The 22,137-nt window shown below is 38.7% G+C and overlaps 4 protein-coding genes and 1 long non-coding RNA gene across 5 annotated transcripts; 1 reads left to right on the top strand and 4 right to left on the bottom strand.

The window, feature by feature from the left end:
- Positions 1–740: 740 nt before the first annotated feature.
- On the bottom strand, positions 741–2,545 carry hoxd9a (homeobox D9a). The gene is made up of 2 exons (XM_034213324.1): positions 1,822–2,545; positions 741–1,312 (listed from the first exon to the last, which is right to left on the bottom strand). Exons 1-2 carry the CDS (start codon positions 2,372–2,374, stop codon positions 1,068–1,070), a joined length of 798 nt encoding a protein of 265 aa, XP_034069215.1. The 5' UTR covers positions 2,375–2,545; the 3' UTR covers positions 741–1,067.
- Positions 2,489–6,757, top strand: LOC117544362. The gene is made up of 2 exons (XR_004568685.1): positions 2,489–2,701; positions 4,591–6,757. It is a non-coding gene; the product is annotated as an uncharacterized LOC117544362 (long non-coding RNA).
- On the bottom strand, positions 4,082–6,319 carry hoxd10a (homeobox D10a). Its single transcript, XM_034213322.1, has 2 exons — positions 5,525–6,319; positions 4,082–4,802 (listed from the first exon to the last, which is right to left on the bottom strand). Exons 1-2 carry the CDS (start codon positions 6,267–6,269, stop codon positions 4,528–4,530), a joined length of 1,020 nt encoding a protein of 339 aa, XP_034069213.1. The 5' UTR covers positions 6,270–6,319; the 3' UTR covers positions 4,082–4,527.
- A 3,326-nt stretch (positions 6,758–10,083) lies between the features above and the next one.
- Positions 10,084–11,776, bottom strand: hoxd11a (homeobox D11a). Its single transcript, XM_034213323.1, is given in 3 exon segments — positions 10,084–10,444; positions 11,004–11,310; positions 11,312–11,776. Coding segments are annotated over 3 exon segments (849 nt in total). The 5' UTR covers positions 11,618–11,776; the 3' UTR covers positions 10,084–10,208.
- A 5,053-nt stretch (positions 11,777–16,829) lies between these two features.
- On the bottom strand, positions 16,830–19,142 carry hoxd12a (homeobox D12a). The gene is made up of 2 exons (XM_034213432.1): positions 18,561–19,142; positions 16,830–18,082 (listed from the first exon to the last, which is right to left on the bottom strand). Exons 1-2 carry the CDS (start codon positions 19,114–19,116, stop codon positions 17,844–17,846), a joined length of 795 nt encoding a protein of 264 aa, XP_034069323.1. The 5' UTR covers positions 19,117–19,142; the 3' UTR covers positions 16,830–17,843.
- Between the last annotated feature and the right edge of the window lie 2,995 nt (positions 19,143–22,137).

Here is a 22,137-nt window from a genome sequence, read left to right on the forward strand (position 1 = left end):
GCCAGACGTCTAGCCATTTCTATAGCTTTATTGGACCACGTTTCTTCCTGCTTTAAAGTAATTATTCGTACAAGTTGGACAATAAATTGGAAATCCGCCGCAACACCTCTCCCAATCGTAAACACTTTTGTTCTTTTAAGTTTCAATTCCACTGTGTGGAAAATGAAGTGAAATCCAACAAAGTAGCCTAAAGACAGATTTGAATGGGATATAAGAGTAGCCTACGTGTATTTGCCGATTTGTTAGCTGCAAATAAGAAAATTGTCAAATCTGTCAAACACTAACTATTTCGTTAAATTGTGTGTTTCATGCTCAAAGGATGCAGCTGTAATTCATGCTGCATAGTCTTACTGAAAGCAAGGCTTCAGCGGATATGTTTGACCTTTAATTTCCAATCTATAATAAGCCGATGGTAAAATCGTGCTGAAAAATATGTAAAATGCATTTAAGGAAAACAGGTGATGCATTGATGTTGAAGAGTAAAATGACTAATTGATTTGTGTAAAATAAAAAACGCACGTCTATATTTTCTTTCTCACATAATTTATGGGCCACAATTTAAAAACAAAAGCCCTTGTGAAAATGTATCAATGCACGTTTTACTGATGAGATATATCCGTGTGTGTGTGTGTGTGTGTGTGTGTGTGTGTGTGTGTGTGTGTGTGTGTGTGTGTGTATGTGTGTGTGTGTGTGTGTGGGTTTGTGTGTGTACAGACCAGAAACAGCAGTCAAAGCAGTTCAACTGTGAAAATGTTTTATATACAACTCCAAATTCTTAACAAAAGCAATAGGCTATACATAGTTTCCTAAATCTTACAAACTGCTTGCGGTTGTGTGTAAAACAGAAAATATCACAAGAAACGATGAAGGGTACTCTGAATCTCACCAAAACTCTCCTGCACATGAGATTGTTTTGTATATTTGGCCAACACCTTAGGACACGAACACGCAATATTACACTACACCTAGAGGATCTACAAATGAAATGGCTACCGGGGATCCTAACCAAAATGAATATAATTGTTCAGATGGCTTCCTTGGTACAAATGTGTCAAATGGCTGTGATTTTAGAGCAGATCCTTGCCGTTCCTCTCTCTGTTCATCTTCTTCATTTTCATCCTCCTGTTCTGGAACCAGATCTTCACTTGTCTCTCGGTTAAAGTCAGAATGCGGGCCACTTCAAAGCGTCGGTCTCTTGTCAAATACATGTTGAACAGGAACTCTTTCTCCAGCTCTAAAGTCTGATATTTTGTATACGGGCATCGCTTCTTTCTCGTGGAGCGTGCGTGAATCCAGTTTACTGAAGGGTTGCCTGAAAAACAGATATAAATGAAGTAAGGACACATGTTATGAGGATGTTTTTATTTATTTAAAAGTGTATTAAATTGTCCTTAAATTATGATTCTGGGACCCATAAGCTCACTGGTGTGTTTGCAGGAAAGCAAAAGCAAAATGAGAAATCGTTGAATGTGATAGATAATGCGTAAAGATGAGTGTTCCCATTACATGTTTTCTTGTTTTTACCAGAATACCAAAATAACATAATAGAGAAAACAACATATATTTATACTTATATATCCCTAACGTCTATAGCTCATGAACAATCTAAAATAAAGGAGCAATGTTGCTGTTTAGGGCGTCCTATGACATGACAAACTTTAGGATCCCCTGCAATAACCCGAGCAGGGCGGGTTTTCTCCCTTTCGGAGCCGAGGTATAGTACGAGACACTTTTATAGGTTAGTAAAACCTCCAGTTGTACACACCCAGCTCATACAGTTCTTATGGTTGTAAATCAGGATTAGCTTTTTGGTTGACTTACTTTGGTCAAGTTGCTGTTGTTTCTCTTCTTTGGGCTCGCTGTGGCTCGAAAGCTCACTTCCACTTTGCTCTTTGGTCGCTTTTTCTGGACACTCCGATACTCCACACGCGAAATCCCCGCCGACCGGCCGAGCCTCTGCCTCTAAAGAGTCGCTCTCCGTAGCTTTCGGTGGTAAGACCTCCGGCTTTGTCCCGTACGGTCGACTGCTGGGGTGAAATCCGCTGAACGAAACGTGGTTGGAGATGGGGTCCATCCAGGAGCGGACGCCGACATATCTACCGTCCGAAGCGGGCAGATGGGACTGGTGGTGGTGGTGATGGTGTACGTACGGATGATAAATCCCCTGCGGGTGAACCGAGGACCAAGACGACGAAAAAACCGCGGACTTTGGCGCAAAATTGCATGAGGAGAAGTCTGCGTTGTCCCCGGCACCTGGCGGCCTCGGGGTCACGGTGTGCGGAGCTTGAAGAAAACGAGCACCGTACACATCCTCCGGTTCCTGCCCCATGATAGCGTCCACATAGCAGTTACTGAGAGTGCCACTGGAAGACATTTTTTGATCTCTTCCTACTCATATAATAAGGGTTGCACTGTTACGGGAAGCTTCCCTCTATGAACAATCATAGTATTTTTTGCTGGCCTGCATCTACAGGGATTGGTTACATGGATCACGTGGTCATATTTACCAATACAGCGAGTAAATCAATCCTGCCTTGCTCTCTTTTTTTTCCTCGTCAGGTTTAATTTAGCTTTTCATTTCACAAATGATAAAAAAGGCCCCATCATATATGACTGGAGGGAGAGTGCAATCGCTCAAATGAATTCAAATGATTATGTTTTCTATTTTTTTCATTTTCGGGTGGTGCAACAATGCAAGCAGGTCAGAAAAATGAATAAGACCCATTCCCCCCCACAGTCAAACACCCCGTGTCTTAATGTTATAGGAAACTCTTCTAATATCGTCCTGATACCCTCAATGCTAGTAAAATTCTTTATAGACTTACGGAGTCCTCGTAAAATAGATGTAATAACATGCTGTAAAATAACTTCGCCATTTCCGCTCACAATGCAGTGAATCCTTTGTTAATAATAGTCTAGAAAACCTATTTTCAGGGTAGTTTTAATTTTTAAAAGCTAAGCCGGAAACGCTAGTTGTGAAAAGTTGTATTCATTCAAAGGAGGGCAATAATGTCTTTATGCATCAATAAATGTTTTATGAGGTGCGTGTGATTATACATGCCGTCAATAAAAAAAGAAAAGACTAGGAGAAGCTTAGTCCATCTGTATGTTGCTATATGGAAGGTGTAATTCAACTCTAATATACATATAGTTATTTTTGAGCATAAATACACATTTTCGCTTGTTTTGAAACATTCTAAGTTTACCTTCAGTCCAGAAAACTACGCACATTAATAGCCAAGTATAGGACAAATCTGCAGACTGCAATTCAGAGTGACCGTTTAATCTCAGATCATCTGAACATATAAAGTTATTCCTCACCATGAGAATAATAATAGCTACGTGGCTACGGAGGCCTGTGTCGCTCGGATGGAAGGAAATGCTGAGGCTGTGAATTTGTGCTTGAACATAACTTAGTCCGCCTGATAGTTTCATATAGACTGTTAGTTTAGCAACAAACAGGCCTGCTGGAAATTAAAACACAATTTGTATTTCATATCACAGCCTCCGACTATATTTGTCCATGTTGCTGCACTCTTCGTACGCAAAAGCCGAGACATTTCGATATGTTTTTTTATTTATTTTTAATACGTTTGATTTAACAAAGATCAGTCTTACATTTTCTCTTTAAGGAGATTAAATAAGAATTTGCTAAATCCTGTGCAAAACACATGCATTTAAATGCTAGCCCACTAACTAAACCTTGTTTAGTTTAAAAACCAAACAATGTTTAGTTAGTACTACTAGCATTTCAATACGCTACAAGCTCAAGATGTAGGCTATACAATTGAGATATAATTTAGTGAAATTAGAGTTTAATTGTACACATATAGACAGCATTTACGCACAGAAGTATACTGCGCATTAGGAACATTTTAGAACACCATTTATTTTCGTGCTACAAAGTGTAAAAGGCTCCTTTAGAACATCTATTTTATTTTCCTCCTCTTCATAACCGTTTTAAGCAAACTAATGTCTGCGTCAATGCAAATACCGCAGATTCTGGCGGTGGCATAGCAGTCACTAATAAGATGATGTCAGATGAGATACTTTGGTATAGCACAAACAAAAACAAAACAAGATTATTTGACAATTTATTGCAAGATACATTCCACAAACATGCAACAATTTCACAGATTAACATTGTATTCCGCCATAGAAACATTTCACTGTTGAGCAAATGGCTTGCATTTACTGCAAAACAAATGTTGCACTATACAAGACAATAAAATGTGCTTTCATGACTGGAAAGGAGGAAATATTTTACAAACAGCTCGTCATCGCGATACATTAAATGTCCAGGTCTACTGGCTACAAAGAAGAAATCTACTTCAATAATTTAAGACTTAGAAGTGTAACCCTGTGATAAAATAAAGCAAATACACGACACCACAGAAAGTACTCAAATTGGCTAAGGGCCTATATTCACAGTTTCGTTGAAATTGAGGATAAACGTCCAATGCAACTAAAGCATCAAACTGAATATGAGAGAACATGACACACAGCTAACCACAGTTACTTGCAGGCTCACGAAAAGGTGAGATTTGAGGTCAGTTCACGGATGCGGTTTTCTCTGTTCATTTTCTTCAGCTTCATCCTGCGGTTCTGAAACCAGATCTTGACCTGCCTGTCGGTCAGGTTGACGCCCCTGCTGATCTCTAGGCGGCGCTCTCGGGTCAGATACATGTTGAAGAGAAACTCCTTCTCCAACTCCAAGGTCTGGTGCTTTGTGTAGGGACATCTTTTCTTTCTTCCACTTTTTGCAGTCAACCAGTTGCTTGTTGGAGGGGCACTCTTGCAATCTGTAGAGATTGAAAACTAGTTAGTGGTTTATTTTGAACAAAGTCTCACCTGCTCATTTTGATTTGACCTCTGGGAAATAACACACAATATACATGTTTTCCCAGAAAAAGAGAATCAAATCAAATTTCTTTCCAATTGAAATGGAAATTAAATTATCACTTTTGATTGTGATCAAACCACACTGACCTCATCTTTATAAAGCTTTAAACATGTGCAGACCATCTGTTTAATTACATTAATGCTTCAAATGCATTAACACTTTATATCATTGTTACAATCATCCATTTTAAAGATAATATCTAACAGTGTTATGGTTATCTTCTAACTAAAGTCACAGACTCATCTATCTAGAATTACACAGATGCAAATGCACCAATTGTAGTTTCCACGAGTAAAGACATTTTGCAATAATGCAAACATTTAAACTATTCTTAGATTCTTTTTTTTACTTTTAAATCAGTGCAACATGCAGAACATAAAGCAATACAATGGGAAAACGTTTTTTTTAAGTGCACATTATAATTTCAATAGGAGGAAAGACTGACACACAGTCTGCATGCTGCATGGTAAAACCATTCTCTGTTGCCCATTACTGCAACCTGAGAAAGACTCTCATTAAACATTACGACTTTAGGGTTGTTTGTGTTTTATACTTGGTTTTATGATGCTGAAGCCTTCACTGCAGCGCCACAAGATAAAAGCTTTACTGTAGCCAACCCACCTTTCCCTTCTTTTAGCAGCTCAGGGCTGGACACTGGGGCTTCCATGGAGCAGTTTTTCTCCCCGGAGCTGGACCTTGGATCCGGGCTGTCTGCGGGGACCGGGGTCCTTGAGGTCTCGGGGTTTTGCGGTACACCCTCACTTTTCTTTTTCTCCTCTGCAAAATTTGAAGGCGCCGAGGAGGACTGCGGTTTCGGGGTGACCCGGCTGAGCTGCACCAGTGTTGGGTTTGGACTCGGCGGCTCATGGCAGTAGTTTTCCGGATGTTTCCCATTCGCATAACTTTGGCTCAGTCTGAAATAGCCCGGCACCGGGATCTCGGGACCATCGACAGGACAAGACTGGGAAATAACGTTGGAATATGCAGGGACCTCTGTCGAGCTGACTTTTTGCTCTCTCTTTTCCGAGTACATGCAGCAGTTACTCTCTTCCTTTATGCTCTGTGAAAATGTGCAGTTTGACATCTGAGTGGACGGCTCTAATCTGCAGGGTCTGTTCGGATCAGTCCAGTTATCTATTTGAGGTATGTACGAGTGGACATTCATGCCCATATTGTGGTGGTTGACTTCCCCTCTTTTGCCGAAAGACGGCAGGAGTCCACAGGTTTGCATTCCGTAAGTTCCCATTTCTGAGCCAGACGGCATGTACATGTTGCTGCTGGAGTAAAAGCTGTCCGACCTGCAAGCACCTAATAAAGAGTCCACTAGAAAGGTGTTTGCCGCAGGAGAGCTACTGGGAAAGGACATTTTGGGGGGTTAAGTTCTTAAGAGGAGAGAGATGTCCTTTGTAAGATGACATATCTAGGAAAAACAATCTCCGTGTAAGTCAGGATGCCTCCCGACCACATGACAAGCCCACCAATGAGATTTGAAAATGGCCTTGAGACGCAGCCTCCTCTCCCTGCACACACGCTCTGCTGCAGATCAGACATGGTCAACAGCGACCCCTACTACACGTACTTGAAATTGGTTTGCAGACTTAACAGTGGCAGTTCAACCAAAACTGAAACAATCACATCTTTTAAAAATGCAATTTGCGATCAGAAAATAGTCCACTTTCATGTAAATGTTTCGTGTGCAATATATATATGAAATGTTTTCAATGAGATAAATACTTGAAAAGGATATATGCTTCTTTGTGGTAGAGCCAGAGGGAAATGAATGCATGTGTACGTGTAAAATGCTGCCTATATGTCGCATAGAAGAGTTTTTAAAAAATAAATAATATAACCATTTCTAATTGAATGCCTTCTTTATTCAAACCATACACACCAACAACACAGTCCACATTAACCGTGTATGAAAAACACATGTTTTACTGTCTGAATTATAATAATAATAGATACAAAAATAAAGATTGCAATTTGATAATAACACTGTTTGCTCTGTCATTCCTTCATTCTTTCAGGCTTTGGGGTTGTTCACACATTCACTTTCCTGATTAATTTATCTGATTAACATGACTATTCGATTTAATGACAAAGACCATTGCATTTATTGCAGCAAATCAGCAGAAATTAAGGTACAATGATATGCCATTCCCTTATTAGAATTAATTAACTAAAATAGCTCTTTTTGCATCATCATATCTTTGCAATGCGGTACCTTTCCTAAATTCCCCTTAAAACGAATAGAAAACTGTCCTTTGTTGTTTACACAGATATTTAGCTAAATGTCTGTGTTTGCATTTTTTTTTTTACAGGTATTTCCGATGTTGAAAATAAAACCTGGTGGTGCAGTCTGGGGATTATTTAGCTCAGGGGTCCATTGTGTGTGTCTTAAAGCAAGGCACATTTGTGCAAGACAAACATAGTGTCTGGTAAACTAAAGGAAAAAATAAAACCACTTGGTACTCGAAAATATCCACCGACCGAGAATCTGAAGTCAGGCCAAAATTATTGCAACGATCCTATACAGGTCTGTATAAAACATAGTAAATATGAAATAATTATATCTTTGGTAATTATGCAACAAGTTTCTAATCATACAACTTTTTTTGAAAGGCTATTTATATCCATAAATCCATATATGCAACTCATCTCGAAATCACAGGATTGACAAACAAAAAAGGCTCGTTAACCCAAATTTAATCACAGAGGGTAAAAAATACATTTTTTTGTAATACCACGTTGGTTATTTTACAGGAAGAAGAAATAACATTTCACTGAGACATCTGACAACACAGACACCATTTCTGTTCTAACAATGAAAATTGATGAAAGATAATATTGAGCTATTTTGCATATCATGAAACGCATTGAAATAAAAATAAACTTCAATAGGGGAGTATATTCTTCAGGTATAATCAACAATTAATACACACAATGTACACAAGTACCGTAAAACTGGAAAAACTAATTTGACGTCGTGTCATATATAGGCTAATAATAATAATAATAATAATAATAATAATAATACTGTTTTAAAGCAAATACAAGGAGATTTGCTTATTTTACAAACACAAAGCACAAGGGCATAGCCATTAACAAACATGGGCCTTAGGGTGCTCAAAAAAGGGAAAGCGATATTGTTGCAGAATCAGACAAAACTTCTGTCTGTTTTTTGATAAACTGTTTCTCTTAACATTTGAAATGCAAAAAGCTAGAGGCATATAAACGATCGTATAATGACAAAGCTGCAACTTTTAAATAAATTCAAAGCACGTCAATAATTCCCTACAATCCGGAGTCTGTAGAGATATATTTCAGGGGCCCATAAGGGTTTTCGGCCTTCAGCTAAACGTCGAAATCTGTATTTTTAAGGTTCTGATGACAAACACTATTAGTAATATATTGATTTTGTTAGTCTTTTAAAACACTTGAACGTGACTTGAAAATGTGTTGCCGCCTGGAAGACAAGGGAGCTGCTGAAGCTAAACTGTATTGAAATAAATCATGTGTATTAAGATTACCTGTGTTTGTAGTTTCTTAAGAAAAACTAGTTTGTTGGGTTTAATGGTTTGATCTAAAAAGAAAACATTTAGGTGATTTTGGACTTTTACATTTTTGTTTATATATAGTCTGTTGAAGACAATAAAAATACAAACCACTTGATGCAGTTGTTATTCAAATGAAAATGTAAGCAGAACCTGTGTTTAACGGATTATCCACCCGCTATTTATGCAAGGTAGATTTGACATTTGTCTGAAATCTGCATTTAAATCTGCAGTTTAAACTGCAAGCCTGCCCTCATGTGGTCACACCGAGCAGCGAAATGAAACACCCTACACAGTTTGTAACGTCATTTCACTGTTGGACATAAAGACAACCCAATTAAACGCTTAATGAACTCTCAGTTTTGAATAGCTTTTTGGGAAATAAAAGGTAGATGTGATGCGCACAAATAAAATAGACATTCATCTCCAAACTTTTTTTTTTTCATAAAGAACAGTGAAACAAGGGGTGTAATTGTTGCTGCCTAGAGCTTAATTGAAGATAATCACATGAATGATCAATAAAGCGACTGTTTGTGAGGGATGAATGCGTTTATTTATTGTTGTCCCCCTGACTACAAAAATAATAGAGTTATAAACTACTGAGGTAAAGCAATTTACTCAGCCTGGGGTCCCTGCAAACTGTATCTTAACAAAGATGGAAACGTTTCGCCTGCATTAATTCAAGATTGGAAAAGCGCTATTTTTGCCAAAAATGTGGAATAGTCCTCCTTTTCCAGCTTATTTGTTGACCTAAATAGTGTATAAAGTAAAAAAAAAAATTACTTATCCTTTCTTACGGCGGTCCTTGTTAGAATATCCTCCATTGTATCCCAGCTAACAACTAGCATTACAAGTGCCAAAAAGAGTAAACAGGAGCTAAATGTGGACTGGATGCGCAAAAAACACTTGAATTCTCCAAACATTTGTAGCCTGTATTGAAATTACTTAGAGAAAGGAAAGAGCATCAGATCTCTTGTGGTCTGGGGGTTGGGACTCCAAAGTCCAATAGCCCCCTATAGACATTTACAGCTGCGTTTATTATACTGTCTAGACGGTTCAAGGTTTAGTAAACAATCCAGTGAAAGCAGAGGAAATAACGGGACTATCAGCACCAAATGTACCCATTGATGAATCGTTGGGAAAAAAATCCCCTTTTGTGTTATTTTTGTTGGTTAAGTTCATGTGGCAAGTTGCGTGACTATGGTATACGATGTGTCCTGTCTAATTTATTTCACACCACAACGTGCATTGCATGCGTCTTTTAAATGAACATTATACAAATTAGCCTAATTTGATATAAATAATTTCAAAGCACACCTTGCGCTTTTCTGGAATATTTGACACGAAAATATATGAACACAAATAAATAAATGCTGAAATTGTTTGTAAAATAAAATGGCATCTTGACGAATTTCCAAATGCAAGATTTATGTAGGATACACTTTTTAAACAGGATGATGAGGGTTGAAATATGCAGGGAGGACCAGTCTTTAAGACGTGTGTGTATAGCTCCTGCCATGTGTGTGTGTGTGTGTGTGTGTGTGTGTGTGTGTGTGTGTGTGTGTGTGTGTGTGTGTGTGTGTGTGTGTGTGTGTGTGTGTGTGTGTGTGTGTGTGTGTGTGTGTGTGTGTGTGTGTGTGTGTGTGTGTGTGTGTGTGTGTGTGTGTGTGTGTGTGTGTGTGTGTGTGTGTGTGTGTGTGTGTGTGTGTGTGTGTGTGTGTGTGTGTGTGTGTGTGTGTGTGTGTCAGGTATCAGAATAAGGGATTCCCAGTAAAATACTGTAGGCGGTCGCGATTGAGCTTTTTCTCTTTCATTCTTCTGTTCTGAAACCAAATCTTCACCTGCCGATCGGACAGGTTTAACATCCTGGACAGCTGGAGCCGCTTCTCTTTGTTAATGTACACGTTGAAGAAAAACTCTCGTTCAAGTTCTCGGAGCTGGTATTTGGTGTAAGGACACCTCTTCTTTCTGGACTTGGTTGATGAACCTGCACAAGAAAAAATAAAACGTATAGAACATTTTTAATATCATATACTAAAATTCAGACTATAGCCTAATGCATATAACAGGTTGACGGATACATTTATTTATTTAATTACATATGTCTGCTCAAAGGCCCTCTCTGCAACACACGCACACAATGAGACAAACAACGGATTTTGCATTATAATATAACTGTTACTGCACTGATGTTTATGCATGGCGTTCACTGAAAGTGTTATACCAGCACGACATTGCCTATAACACGATGAAATAAACTTTAATACAACGATTTTATTGGATTCCCTATCAATACAAATCACATCTAGCAACACAGTCCGGTTATAAGACACAGGGCAATCTTTAAAGTATGGTTAACTTAACGGTTTCCCATTGTAAATACCTTTACAACCGTAAACTAAATCTTATAGGGATATAAAACCTTGTGCATGCTTATAAAGAGTCACATAACTATGCACGGTCACGGAGGAGGACACAGTGCAGTCCAGACGCTCTATTGTCTAACTTGTACACCTTATGTCCCAGACAAAGAGAAAAACACTTACTCTGTTGGTTGTGCTTGTCGCCGCAGTTGGAGGATGAGTCCTCGTCAGCGCTTTGCTCAGCTTTGTCCTGCTCCAGTTTGGTTAGATCCTGATTGTTATTCGCAGCATCTTCAGCAGCAGCAGCAGCAGCAGCAGCAGAGTCTGTCTTTTGTCCAGGCAGCTCCGCGTTGGGCTTGTCCGTTTTAGCAGTTTCCAAAAACTGGTCGAAGACCTGGGGGAGAACCCCGGTACGGCCGACACCGTTGAAGAAATTACACGGCGAGCTGGTGCCCCCGTGGTGGCCGTACAAGGAGTCGTTTTTTGAAAATCACATCCGCCCTGCTGCCCGAGGACTGGATCAAGTCCCGGTGCATTATCTCGTCTGTCGAGTAGTAAGACGCGTAATTGCCCCTGTAGTGCCATTTGCTCGGATGGTCCAGTCCATAATCCCTGAAAGCGACTTCTCGGACAGGTTGGATTTGGGCTATGTTGGAAGAATAAGGGAAATTTATCTGACACGAAGTAGTCTGCGGTAAAAAGGAGGAGACTGATGTAAAATCGGGCGACGAAACATAATAAGTACAGCTCGGTAAATACATATTTGACGCACAGCTGCGATCATCGTATTCCGTCATATCTCTTCTTCCCCCCTTTCCTCTTTGCAACAGAGGAGAGGAATTGGCAGCTTGACTGTGTTAAACTTTGTTCATCTACAGCACCACAGGCGCCTGGTTAGACCCCGCCAGGGAGAAGAAATCGGAAACGCAGGCAGGCCTGCAATACATCTTGATCGATTCTTGAGGTAATTGTGTCATGTGATCCGGCCAAGAAATTACCATACATCAATATCAGTCATTAAAAACTGTCCGGAGAAACTCATGTGAGCGCATGCGAGAGCCTCCATTGGCTCCCTGGCTGCAGAGGAAACTCCTCTCCAGCCTTCTTGCCCTATAGCTCACGGAAAAAGAAATGTGTGAACCACCACTGGAATACTTAATTGAAAGCTTTACAGCATCGTCGTCATTCTTTAATGACAGTCGCATGCGTTCAATCGGCAATAGATTTCAGCAATTTGGAATAGGCACCGCTGTTTGTTGCAACAGTTAGGTTGGAAACATTGAAATGGACCCCCCTCCCCCTATTTAAATCAAAGCTTGAGGAAAATAGTAGGCTACTAAGCCTACCGTGCATGCCCTTCGTTGCAAAATCAAGTATGATTCACAAGCGACTGATTAAGTCTGTTTTATGCAAATACATTGTAGGGTTCATCGAGTATAATCACGGTGTACCATGACGGTTAGAATACATTTAAATACACAACATGAGACTCACAAATACGTGTAAACACATCTCTGGGCCTGCAGCAGGGTGCAAAAAGGCTCAGGCGCCACAAAAGAAATAACAAGACCACAAAATGATTATTGCAACGTGTTGTAGTACTGACACATTCTAGTATAAATTACAGCCTACTGCACAGCATGTTGAGCCCATGTGTGCCTAAACTCTGAATTATCTATGTGTAAATATAAATGTAAAAAAATGTCTTGCTTGCTTGTTAATTTGTTTCACCTCAATAATAAATGAAGATTAGCGCTCGTGAAAAAAAGGCAAATAAAACAGCTCGATGCTTTTACAAAATGCAGGGATGTTGAATGTGGATGCCACAAAAACATAAGCTATAAGTCAACCGTATAAGCATGAATCACTAAGCACATTAAGCATGGCCAAGTCCACAACAACTGCCTTTGACCGTCTGTGGTCTAGGTGATGTCCACAGAGTATTCAGAGACAAGTCTCTGCACCCAGATCCTTTTATTACACGAAGGCAGCCATGTCAGCAGAGTTTAGGGCCCTCTTCTCGGCGGAGAAAACGGAGTTAAAACACTGGTGAAAGGATACACATATCTACCAGGCTGCAGCAATAGTCAGGGTATCCTCTGTGAGTATGATCTTTATTTTTCATACTGTATTGTATCACTCGTAAGGCAGAAAAAACGTTTAAATAAGTCCTTGTCCAGTGTTTGCAGGCCTGATGCTTGACATTGAGCACAACAAAATAATATAACTTGTCGACCTATATGTGGAACTGCAGCTAAAATCTGAATGGGAGCATTGTATTCAGAGGACAAGCAGATTCTTCAATGCTTAAAGCCTGAAGGTCACACGCAATGTGAAAGTAGCTTAAAGGCGGCTGGGTTTATTGTTATTGGGGGTAAAATCGGCTCTGTGGTCGCCTTTCCAACCTTTATCGCACTTCACGTGAAAACCCCTCAGGCAGTTTACAACACGCAAAATGAAGTTAACATTCAAGTCTTAAAATAGAGGGAAAATGTGACATTTCTGAAATAATCCGACGCACAGTTTAAACACAACTAAAACAAATCTCATCGCAGCAGCACTCAGCATTGGAGTGTTTACATTTTTGTATTAAAGTGTTAACTTATTATTTAGGCGTTAACTTTTTTAACCCCCAAAGTGAATGCGACCTGTTGATTATCACTTAAGTGACTGTTTCTTTTAGGTTGTGTTTTTAAAAAAAAATGTGTTATCTCCTTTTGTGCTAAAGACTTTTTTTGTAATTATTACAATAATTATTTGTATCGTTATCTCTCCTCGATCATTTGTGCACTGTTGTTCTAAAATATTGGGAAATGTTTTAGGTTCTGAGCATAACGAGCAATCATAAATGTGGTTAGCAAAACAAATTATTCACAGATTCTCTTCAAAAATTAACATTTTAAATGACAGATGTTACAAATAAGAGTTTTAAGAGAGCAAACATCACTGCAACTTTAATGGTCGAACTGCTTGGCCCGTTTGTGCGTAACAGCAACAACAACTAACTAATAATCTATGCACCTTATTTTTGTTATGAAGCACCAAAACCTTTATATACATATATTTTTTTCAAACCCAGTCAAAACACTAAACCTTAATAATATAAAACAGTCCTGGCAGAATAACTGCATTCACGTATCAAACTAAAAGTGAAGTCGTTTTTATTCAAACAAGCAAAACTATTTTTAAAAGAAAAAAGGCCAACTCACATGACTGAATAACCAAGCCATGTCTCTGTTTTACCCTAAAAAGGCTACAACACATTTACCCAATATAAATGAGAAGCTACTTCTTAATGTCGTTATTTACTTGAAATGATTTCAGAATCAGAAACAGGTTTATTGCCAAGTTCACATACGAGCCTTGGTGTAAGTGATGCAAACCTAGTTAAAGAAGATACAGTGTAAAAAAAACGACCAAAGAAATCAAACTAGTATTAACAACGATTAAAAAGAAAACCTATTATAAAGTTACTGCAGTAAACACTGAATTAACGCACAAAACAAGACATGTGTACCTGTGTAGGTGTTTTGCCAATATTGTGGAAAAAGGCACAGCCTAAACAGCTAAATAATTTAGGCTACTAACTTGACCTTAACTTTGTTTGGGCTCCCTCATATCTTAAGCGATGATGCTGTCTGCGTTTGGCAGTAAAGCAATAAAACAAATACTGAAGAGAAATGCTGCATTTTGAATGCATAGAAAACTCAGTACAGCCTTTCAAAATATACTGAGCAATAAACACTAATAGTCAGTGAAGCTTGTGGGAACGATTTTAAACTGAGAAAAATACACAAACCTCGAGTTGGGACAACAAAACCGAACCATACGACTATAAGAGTGTAGATTCAGTGCGAATTACCATAGTTAAATAATATTAAGATTGCGCAAATATAAATGACAGTTGGTCACAATAATTCCACAAAAATAAAATACAAAAGTGGTGGTAAAGAGACAGACAGTTGTTGATTGAATAACCATCTTTTCGCGTTTCTTTAGCAAATTAAATGTGACTCTGCCTCTCGTGAACCTTTATTATGACTGCAGTGGTGTGTTCATGTTGCAGTGATGCGGTGATGATGACGTGACAATGATGTAATGGGAGGGCCCATTCATAGATTCACTCTCATGTAACGTTTCACGTACACATGCCTCGGTAATGGTGGTTAGCAGTGCTTTGATAGGGTCAGTTAAGCCTCTCCTTTAATAAACAACCTGACCACTGGTGGCTTCAGAACCGTCAATTCTCAAAGTATTAGAAAAAACAAGAACAGTATTGGTAAATATAAACAATGACCCAGCTGGATATGCCCATACCACACACACACACACACACACACACACACACACACACACACACACACACACACACACACACACACACACACGTGTGTGTGTGTGTGTGTGTGTGTGTGTGTGTCAGAGTTCCCGTTAGCCGGTAATTACCGGACGACGACCGGTAAAATATGCTGAAGACCGGCAAATCTAAATCTCTCCGGTCAAAGTGTCCGTTCAAAAATAATTTCCGCTTAGCGCAATACCACATCAGTTGCGCAACTTGCGCCATTTATGTGACAGACAAGAGAATGTGACAGACAAGAATAGTCCATTCTAATGTCTAACACGTAATGTGGAGAAAGAGATGTCCTGTAGGCTATGGGTTGATTGTGCGTTGATCTGTTGGTAATGCCTCGGGGTTCCGGTGGGCATGTAAACAAATACATAATGCTGCGCTATACTTTGCGGCCTCACCCGGTTGCATAGCAACGCTTATTGTTTAGGTGTCTTTTAATAAGCAGGTAGTCCTATCATTAGCTAGAACTAGCTGGATCTGATCGATATGGACATAAATGCGAGTGAAGTCTAATCTGATGGGAGAGAGAGATCAGCTGCTGCTGACGAGTCGACACGCAGCTCTGCATGATCACCTGCAGGGATGAGCTGAACAAAACACACACTTCAGGTTAGAATATCACACGTAGCTATTTTAATTACCTCTCAAACTACCTAAACTAGTTATAGATATGTTTAGTTTTACAGTCGGATCACTCATTACTGATCCGCGAGCTGCATGATACTGACGGGCTGTCAGGAGAGGGAGAGCGCTCCGTTTATTATTCACGTGTTATTGTAAGTTACTGTTCACTTTTGAATAATGTAGCCTATCTACTATAATTAGTTTGTTTAATATCGAATCATATCAATTTGTTTTAAAGCACAATAAATAACAAAGAAGACCTTTGACCAGCACTTTTCTCATTTTGTCCAGAAGATTTAAACTTTAACGGATATGTTGACCGGCGAAAAAATATTCTAACGGGAACTCTGGTGTGTGTGTGTGTGTGTGTGTGTGTGTGTGTGTGTGTGTGTGTGTGTGTGTGTGTGTGTGTGTGTGTGTGTGTACACGCGTGTTGCGTGTATGTTGCGTGCGTGTATAGGCTATGCTACGTGGCTAAGAAAGCTAAACATATGCTCACAAAAGAAGATGTGACTAATAATGAAGACAACTGCAACATAAGTTAGATACAACAATAATGCAATTTGCAATTTGATTTACAATTAAAAGCAAAGGAGACAGAAAATATATATTTTTTGGCTGTGAAACATTTTATTAAATATTATACAACCTTTGAAGCTACTTGATAGACACATTTACTACTAAATGCAGTGGAACGTTTAATTTAAAGTAAGTGGGGTATTGCTTCCTGGATATATGTATGAGTATATTAACAAAGACTTTGCTCGCATGCATAGCATGGTCGATTCATAAAGTGAGGAGAATTTACTTTATTTTAAGTAAAGGGTAACAAAATCCCTCCATCACTGCAGGTAGCGAAAAAACACTGAGGTTTCCAGTAAAGTAAATCCTATCGAGCTCTCTTTAAAACCTTTCAAATTGGGTAGGAGTGCAGGGCATGGATTCAGAATATAAACATGAAGCACATACACTCGCAATTAAAAATAACACCTCAAAAGTAGAATTATTCACATGATGCACACACTCTTGTCTTTAGGTTTCAAAATGATCTTTATTTACAAATGTGTTCATCTGCAGATCACGTATCCGTGCGTAAAAGATGGATGGTGCAATGCGTATTCCTTCAAAAACATTATTTCAGAGATAGTTTTCAATATGTTCAATCCGAAATTATAGATAATATTTAAAGAAATATTATTTAATTGCTTAGGTATTTAAAAAAAAAAATACTGATTTAGATCTATTGTCCAGTATAATATCCCTTAGCGATACAAAAACAGGTGTGACGAGAACAGAAATCACTTTTAAAAACAGTTATATAGTTAAAAAACAAAAGCATGAAAATAATCGTATCCACAAACATTTCTTTTTCAGGCTTTTGAAGTAAGCACATACTGGCACCAAATGCGGAACAATTATTGTCCTCCACAGATATTGGGTGTGGACGTGGCCCAATAGAGCAGAAATAATGTTAGTTTGATTATTTATTTAGATTTACAACAAATTGAGGAAAAAAAAGGCATGTCATTCAATAACAGCAATAAGGAAATAGACATGCAACAATAATATATTTCGCAATACCTAATGATTAATGTTTATTCCGTCCGTAAACATGAACTTGACTGTCTGCTTCCACATTGGGCCTACACCATGCAAGCCATAAAACAAAATACACAAACATATTCCTGTTTAAATAGGTAACAGTTTTTACTTTTAAGTCGCAAACAATAGGGTGTTAAGCTGTTTTATCATCTGCGGCTGCAGGCCAACAGGGCCTGTGCGCATTTGGAGAATCTCAGTATCTAAAATGCACACTTAAGTAAAACGGATAATATTTGAATCTGCAATGTATTTTCAGTTCTATTAATATTGTTACATTTTTATTGGATAAAACTACAGCCTCGTATGTGGCAGGAATATAATCATTTGTTTATACATCTATACAAGTCCATGCCACAAACCGAAGTGCGTGTGTGCTTGTGTTTTGCTGCATTATAGTACAACATATTCGGTGCGCTGCTGGTCATGATCAAGTCCAAAGGTCGTCAGTATGCGGAGAAAGAATGTTCGCGCATTATCAATCTCTTCTTCTTCATCCTCCTGTTCTGAAACCATATTTTCACCTGTTGGTCGCTGAGGTCCAGTCTTTCTGACAAGTCCTTCCGTTTCTGCCTGTTGATGAATTCATTCATCATAAATTCATTCTCAAGTTCAGCCAGCTGCAGTTTGGCGTATGGCTTTCTCTTCTTTCTGATTTTCACTTGTGACGAGCACCATGGGGCACCTGATGGAGCAGAGGTAGAAACAAGTGTTATACTTTAAATTAACACCAACGTCAGGAACAGAGTTACAGACTGGCTAGGATTGACAGTTCCCAGTGGCACTGCCTGCAGTGTTGCACAAGACTTACAACAACAAAAAACGGTTTCACAACATAACAATGGGCTCGCCTACTGTAAGCCTACATATGCAAATATGGACAATATTACAATCAACCATAGCTATGGATATTATGGGAATAATAAAATAATAATCATGCCACATAAGATACACAGGCCATAAAGTAGTCATATAATTTTAACTCATTTCAGAAACTAATATAATAATATGCTCTAATGGAAAACGAAACGTATCTTTTGACGTAACTAAGTGGTAGAAGCGATAATTAACATAACATAAGGCACAATAACCACTGCTTGTATATTCTATATTGAGATACAATTGTATAGTTAATAAAATAGTTATACAACAGGCTACTTTACCTTCTGCAAAAGACGTCCTGGAGCATGTGTGACTGGATGATGGTTGAATGGGATCCTGCTCCTGTTTGGTGCTGTTCACATTAAGTGGACCTGCTGAATCCGGATCGAGCTGGGCCGCAGAACCGTGAGACCGGCGGTCCAGCTCTGAGAACCCGCGGTCACTGCCAACATGGTCCCCCACATAAGCCTCCTCTCGCCTCCCAGACTCCTCTGTCTTGTGGTTTGTGACCTGAAAGCCCCGAGCCGTCTCCTCCAGATGCGCCTTGACGTGGCCGCTGGACGAGTTTGTATTTAAAGACAACGAGTTGGACAGAAACGGAGGACAGTAGCCTCCAAAGGCGCGGCTCGGTGGCGGTGCTGCTGGTCCAGACGTGCACGAACTTGAGGAAATCCACGGGAGCGTGCACACCTCTCTCCTATTGTAAGGAATCTGCAGCCCGGGTATGTGGGCTCCATTACCGCGCAAGTTGGAGAAATACAGCGACTCAGGAGGAGTAAAATTCAGCAGAGAACCAACATAGCCAGGATTTAAAGGATTCCGCTCACACATCTCCATAGAGCCTTACTCAAACGCTTCTTGCAAGCCTGTTAGCAACTCCTGAAGAATAAAGGGTAGGTAATTGGTGATTTGTTAATACGGCATCACGTGATATGCAAAATATGTTGTTCCGCCCCACCCTTGCTTCCAATACTGCAAAGCAAAAATACTCCATGAGCACATATTTTGGTATTGAGTGGGTGGGGGATGAAGTTCAAATCCAACCATCTGTTTAGTCTGAAATAACACAATAATATTTGTGTCAATTTCAATGGCTCTTACTTCCAAAAGTAAATGCGTGGAATCTCTGGTATCATTGAAAAATAACAAGGTGTCTGAGTGGATGGACCCATATAGAACAAGGGTAAATGATCCTGAGCCTTAAATGCACGTACCATCTCCCATATTCAATGTTATCATGCGATTAAATAAGCTCCATGAAAAAGGACATATTCCAGTGCAAATATTATAATTATACAGAGTAATTGTGAACGTCAGTGTTTTCTTGCTTTTACTGAAAAACAGTGTAGTAAAGACAAGTCGTAAAATAAAAATACCTTTCCCCATGCAAACTCAATAATGTAACAGTAAGCCTCACACAGAGGGCCATTGTATTACGTTACATTATGTTGGACATATTGTTGGGATGTGTTGCTTTCCTTGTGGTCACTCCTTTGTAAACAATGTAACCTTCATACATGTCGGCCTGCAATACTGAGATGTATGGGAAATGCATTGATAAATATCCGCATTTCAATAACTCACGTCTTCTTTTAGAGAAACTCGAATTAGTGTTAAACGTTTTTTCAGCGTTCACTACATGTTGCTTTAGTAACACTTTTCTTTTTAAATAAAATAAATGCAGTCCTCTTCGCAGTTAGGTTGATAGGGCAGTGAAAAATGATATTTTTTTCAAAATAAAAGAAGAACCATAAATCTGTAAAAAGATGCGTGGCAACCTTACTTTACAATCTCGACATCCAGTCAAATGTTAGCACCTTATAAACTTTAATAATATTTAGTATCTTTAATATTAGACTACACTATCTCTACAAATTGTATAAAGATTAAAATACTCGGTAAATAGTGATCAAAGTGCATTTTACCAGGAGTCCTTGGACTATTAAATATTGTCAGTGCTGCTGCACCATTGGGGACACTTCATGTATCTGGTAAACATAGGAACTGCTATTGTAGTGATGATTATGAAACGCACAACTGCGTTTCATAATCATCACGTATTTGGATAATATTTCCAATATTGCATCTACTATGTATACTCGAGCTATTGTTTATGGTATGAATTGTTTTCCGCAGGGCAAAGCCTACCTGAAATGTCTTAGATCAGGAAAAAGTGAGATATGTGTGAGTTGTGTGTTTGTGTGTGTGTGTGTGTGTGTGTGTGTGTGTGTGTGTGTGTGTGTGTGTGTGTGTGTGTGTGTGTGTGTGTGTGTGTGTATTTATTTGTGTGTTTGATCAAACTATTATTTATATATATATATTTGGATTTTTCTTTGGAGCCAATCAGCCCTGAGACACCGATGTTAATAAGTTACATTGTTATGGCTAAAATAGACAAGTTTTACTACCACAATCCACTATCATGATAAATGACGGCTGTCATCCAATAGGTGGCAGTATAAATTAATATGGCCTCCATCCTTGATGCTGCCTGTGCTCTTATTGTTAGTCAGTTACTTAATTCCGCAATTAAACTTCAGCAGTTTCGGTCACTGCTGGAGTTGAGTGTAGTTTTACTGCTTACAAAGTCTTTGTTGCAGACTGAGCGACTAGTGTGTGCACTGTGCCTTTATTCAGCAGCCAAGGTAAGACAAGTGCCAAAATTACAATAACGTGTATTTATTTTTGCAAATTGCTGTTGATAGTGTCTTTGAATTAGGGGAAACAATAACAAAACAGCTGGCAAAATGTAGGTAAAGTATTTTAGTGGGATTCATTTCAGAGAATAAAAAAAGACTGGGATTCATTTGAGTCAAAGATGTAGACTATTAAATACATTTATAGAAACCAATAATTGTAATAAGACTGATATATTCTATTATACAAGTCTGAAAAAATAAATACTGCATATACTAAATAAAAACAAAGAAAACGATATTACGAAAGCATTATAACTAAAGTGACAAAGTATGAATAAAGACATTTTAGTTGAAAGCTTATTTTTAAATAGTTTCGTTTGGAACCTCTGTTTTCCATATTGAAGCTATTTTCAAAAGTGTATACAGTGCGTTCTCAATATTCAGGGCTGACACAATGTAAAAGAGACTGAATTGCGTGTAGCCAATGAGCAGCATGAATACAATTATGTTCATCGCATAAGACATTTGTGGAAAAACTAATCCAACAGAAAAGGAAATCCCTGTCAAGTTTTAATTGCAATAACTCTCAAAACGTGGTTGTTTTAACAAAACTTTGCGGGGCGAATGCGTCCAATTTCCCCTCGATAGATACAATAATGGAAAATGTTGTATTTTGGGCATTCAGGCTTAAAATGCTGCTGTACGTGACGTTTAACCATTAACCTTCAGATGGGCTCACACTATCACAAAATTAGAAGTTGTAGTGTTCCGTTTTACTGTCATTTACTGCTCTTCGTCCTTCATGTTTAGGGTGTCAGGAGCCAAATTGAGGAGCCTCAGTCTGGTTGTTTTCCAGACTCTTTGAAGGAACATATCCGCCGTCTATTGTCCTTGGTAATAAACTTGCAGCTTCCCTCGTTCAAGTTCTCTTGGCTGAGAAAAAGCTGCCTTGAATCTCCAAATGTTGAAATCTCAGTGTTTGGACTCAGTGGAAGCACAAGTGAGTTTTAGTTTAGTTCTGTGATATATTTCACAAGACGTCGAGGTTACAACAAGCAGACTCCCTGTTTACCTTAAAATATAAATTGGTTTTGTAATTATTTTCTAATTATGTCTATGGGCTGAGGGAACATTTGAAACCCCGTAAAGCTTAATTCAAAAGTAATATGGTTCTTGAGGATTTTATAGAGCAGGATTACAGATGTGAACAAATGTTCAG

The sequence above is a fragment of the Gymnodraco acuticeps genome, unplaced genomic scaffold (genome assembly GCF_902827175.1).
Source record: "Gymnodraco acuticeps unplaced genomic scaffold, fGymAcu1.1, whole genome shotgun sequence".
Classification (NCBI taxonomy): Eukaryota; Metazoa; Chordata; class Actinopteri; order Perciformes; family Bathydraconidae; genus Gymnodraco; species Gymnodraco acuticeps.

Excerpts from the sequence above, each read along its gene's own strand:
- hoxd9a (XM_034213324.1), bottom strand. The coding sequence starts at position 2,374 with ATGTCTTCCAGTGGCACTCTCAGTAACTGCTATGTGGACGCTATCATG. Across the intron at positions 1,313-1,821 it reads ACAACAGCAACTTGACCAAA|GCAACCCTTCAGTAAACTGG; the intron begins GTAAGTCAACCA and ends TCTGTTTTTCAG.
- hoxd10a (XM_034213322.1), bottom strand. The coding sequence starts at position 6,269 with ATGTCCTTTCCCAGTAGCTCTCCTGCGGCAAACACCTTTCTAGTGGAC. Across the intron at positions 4,803-5,524 it reads GCTGCTAAAAGAAGGGAAAG|ATTGCAAGAGTGCCCCTCCA; the intron begins GTGGGTTGGCTA and ends CAATCTCTACAG.
- hoxd12a (XM_034213432.1), bottom strand. The coding sequence starts at position 19,116 with ATGGAGATGTGTGAGCGGAATCCTTTAAATCCTGGCTATGTTGGTTCT. Across the intron at positions 18,083-18,560 it reads CAGGACGTCTTTTGCAGAAG|GTGCCCCATGGTGCTCGTCA; the intron begins GTAAAGTAGCCT and ends CTGCTCCATCAG.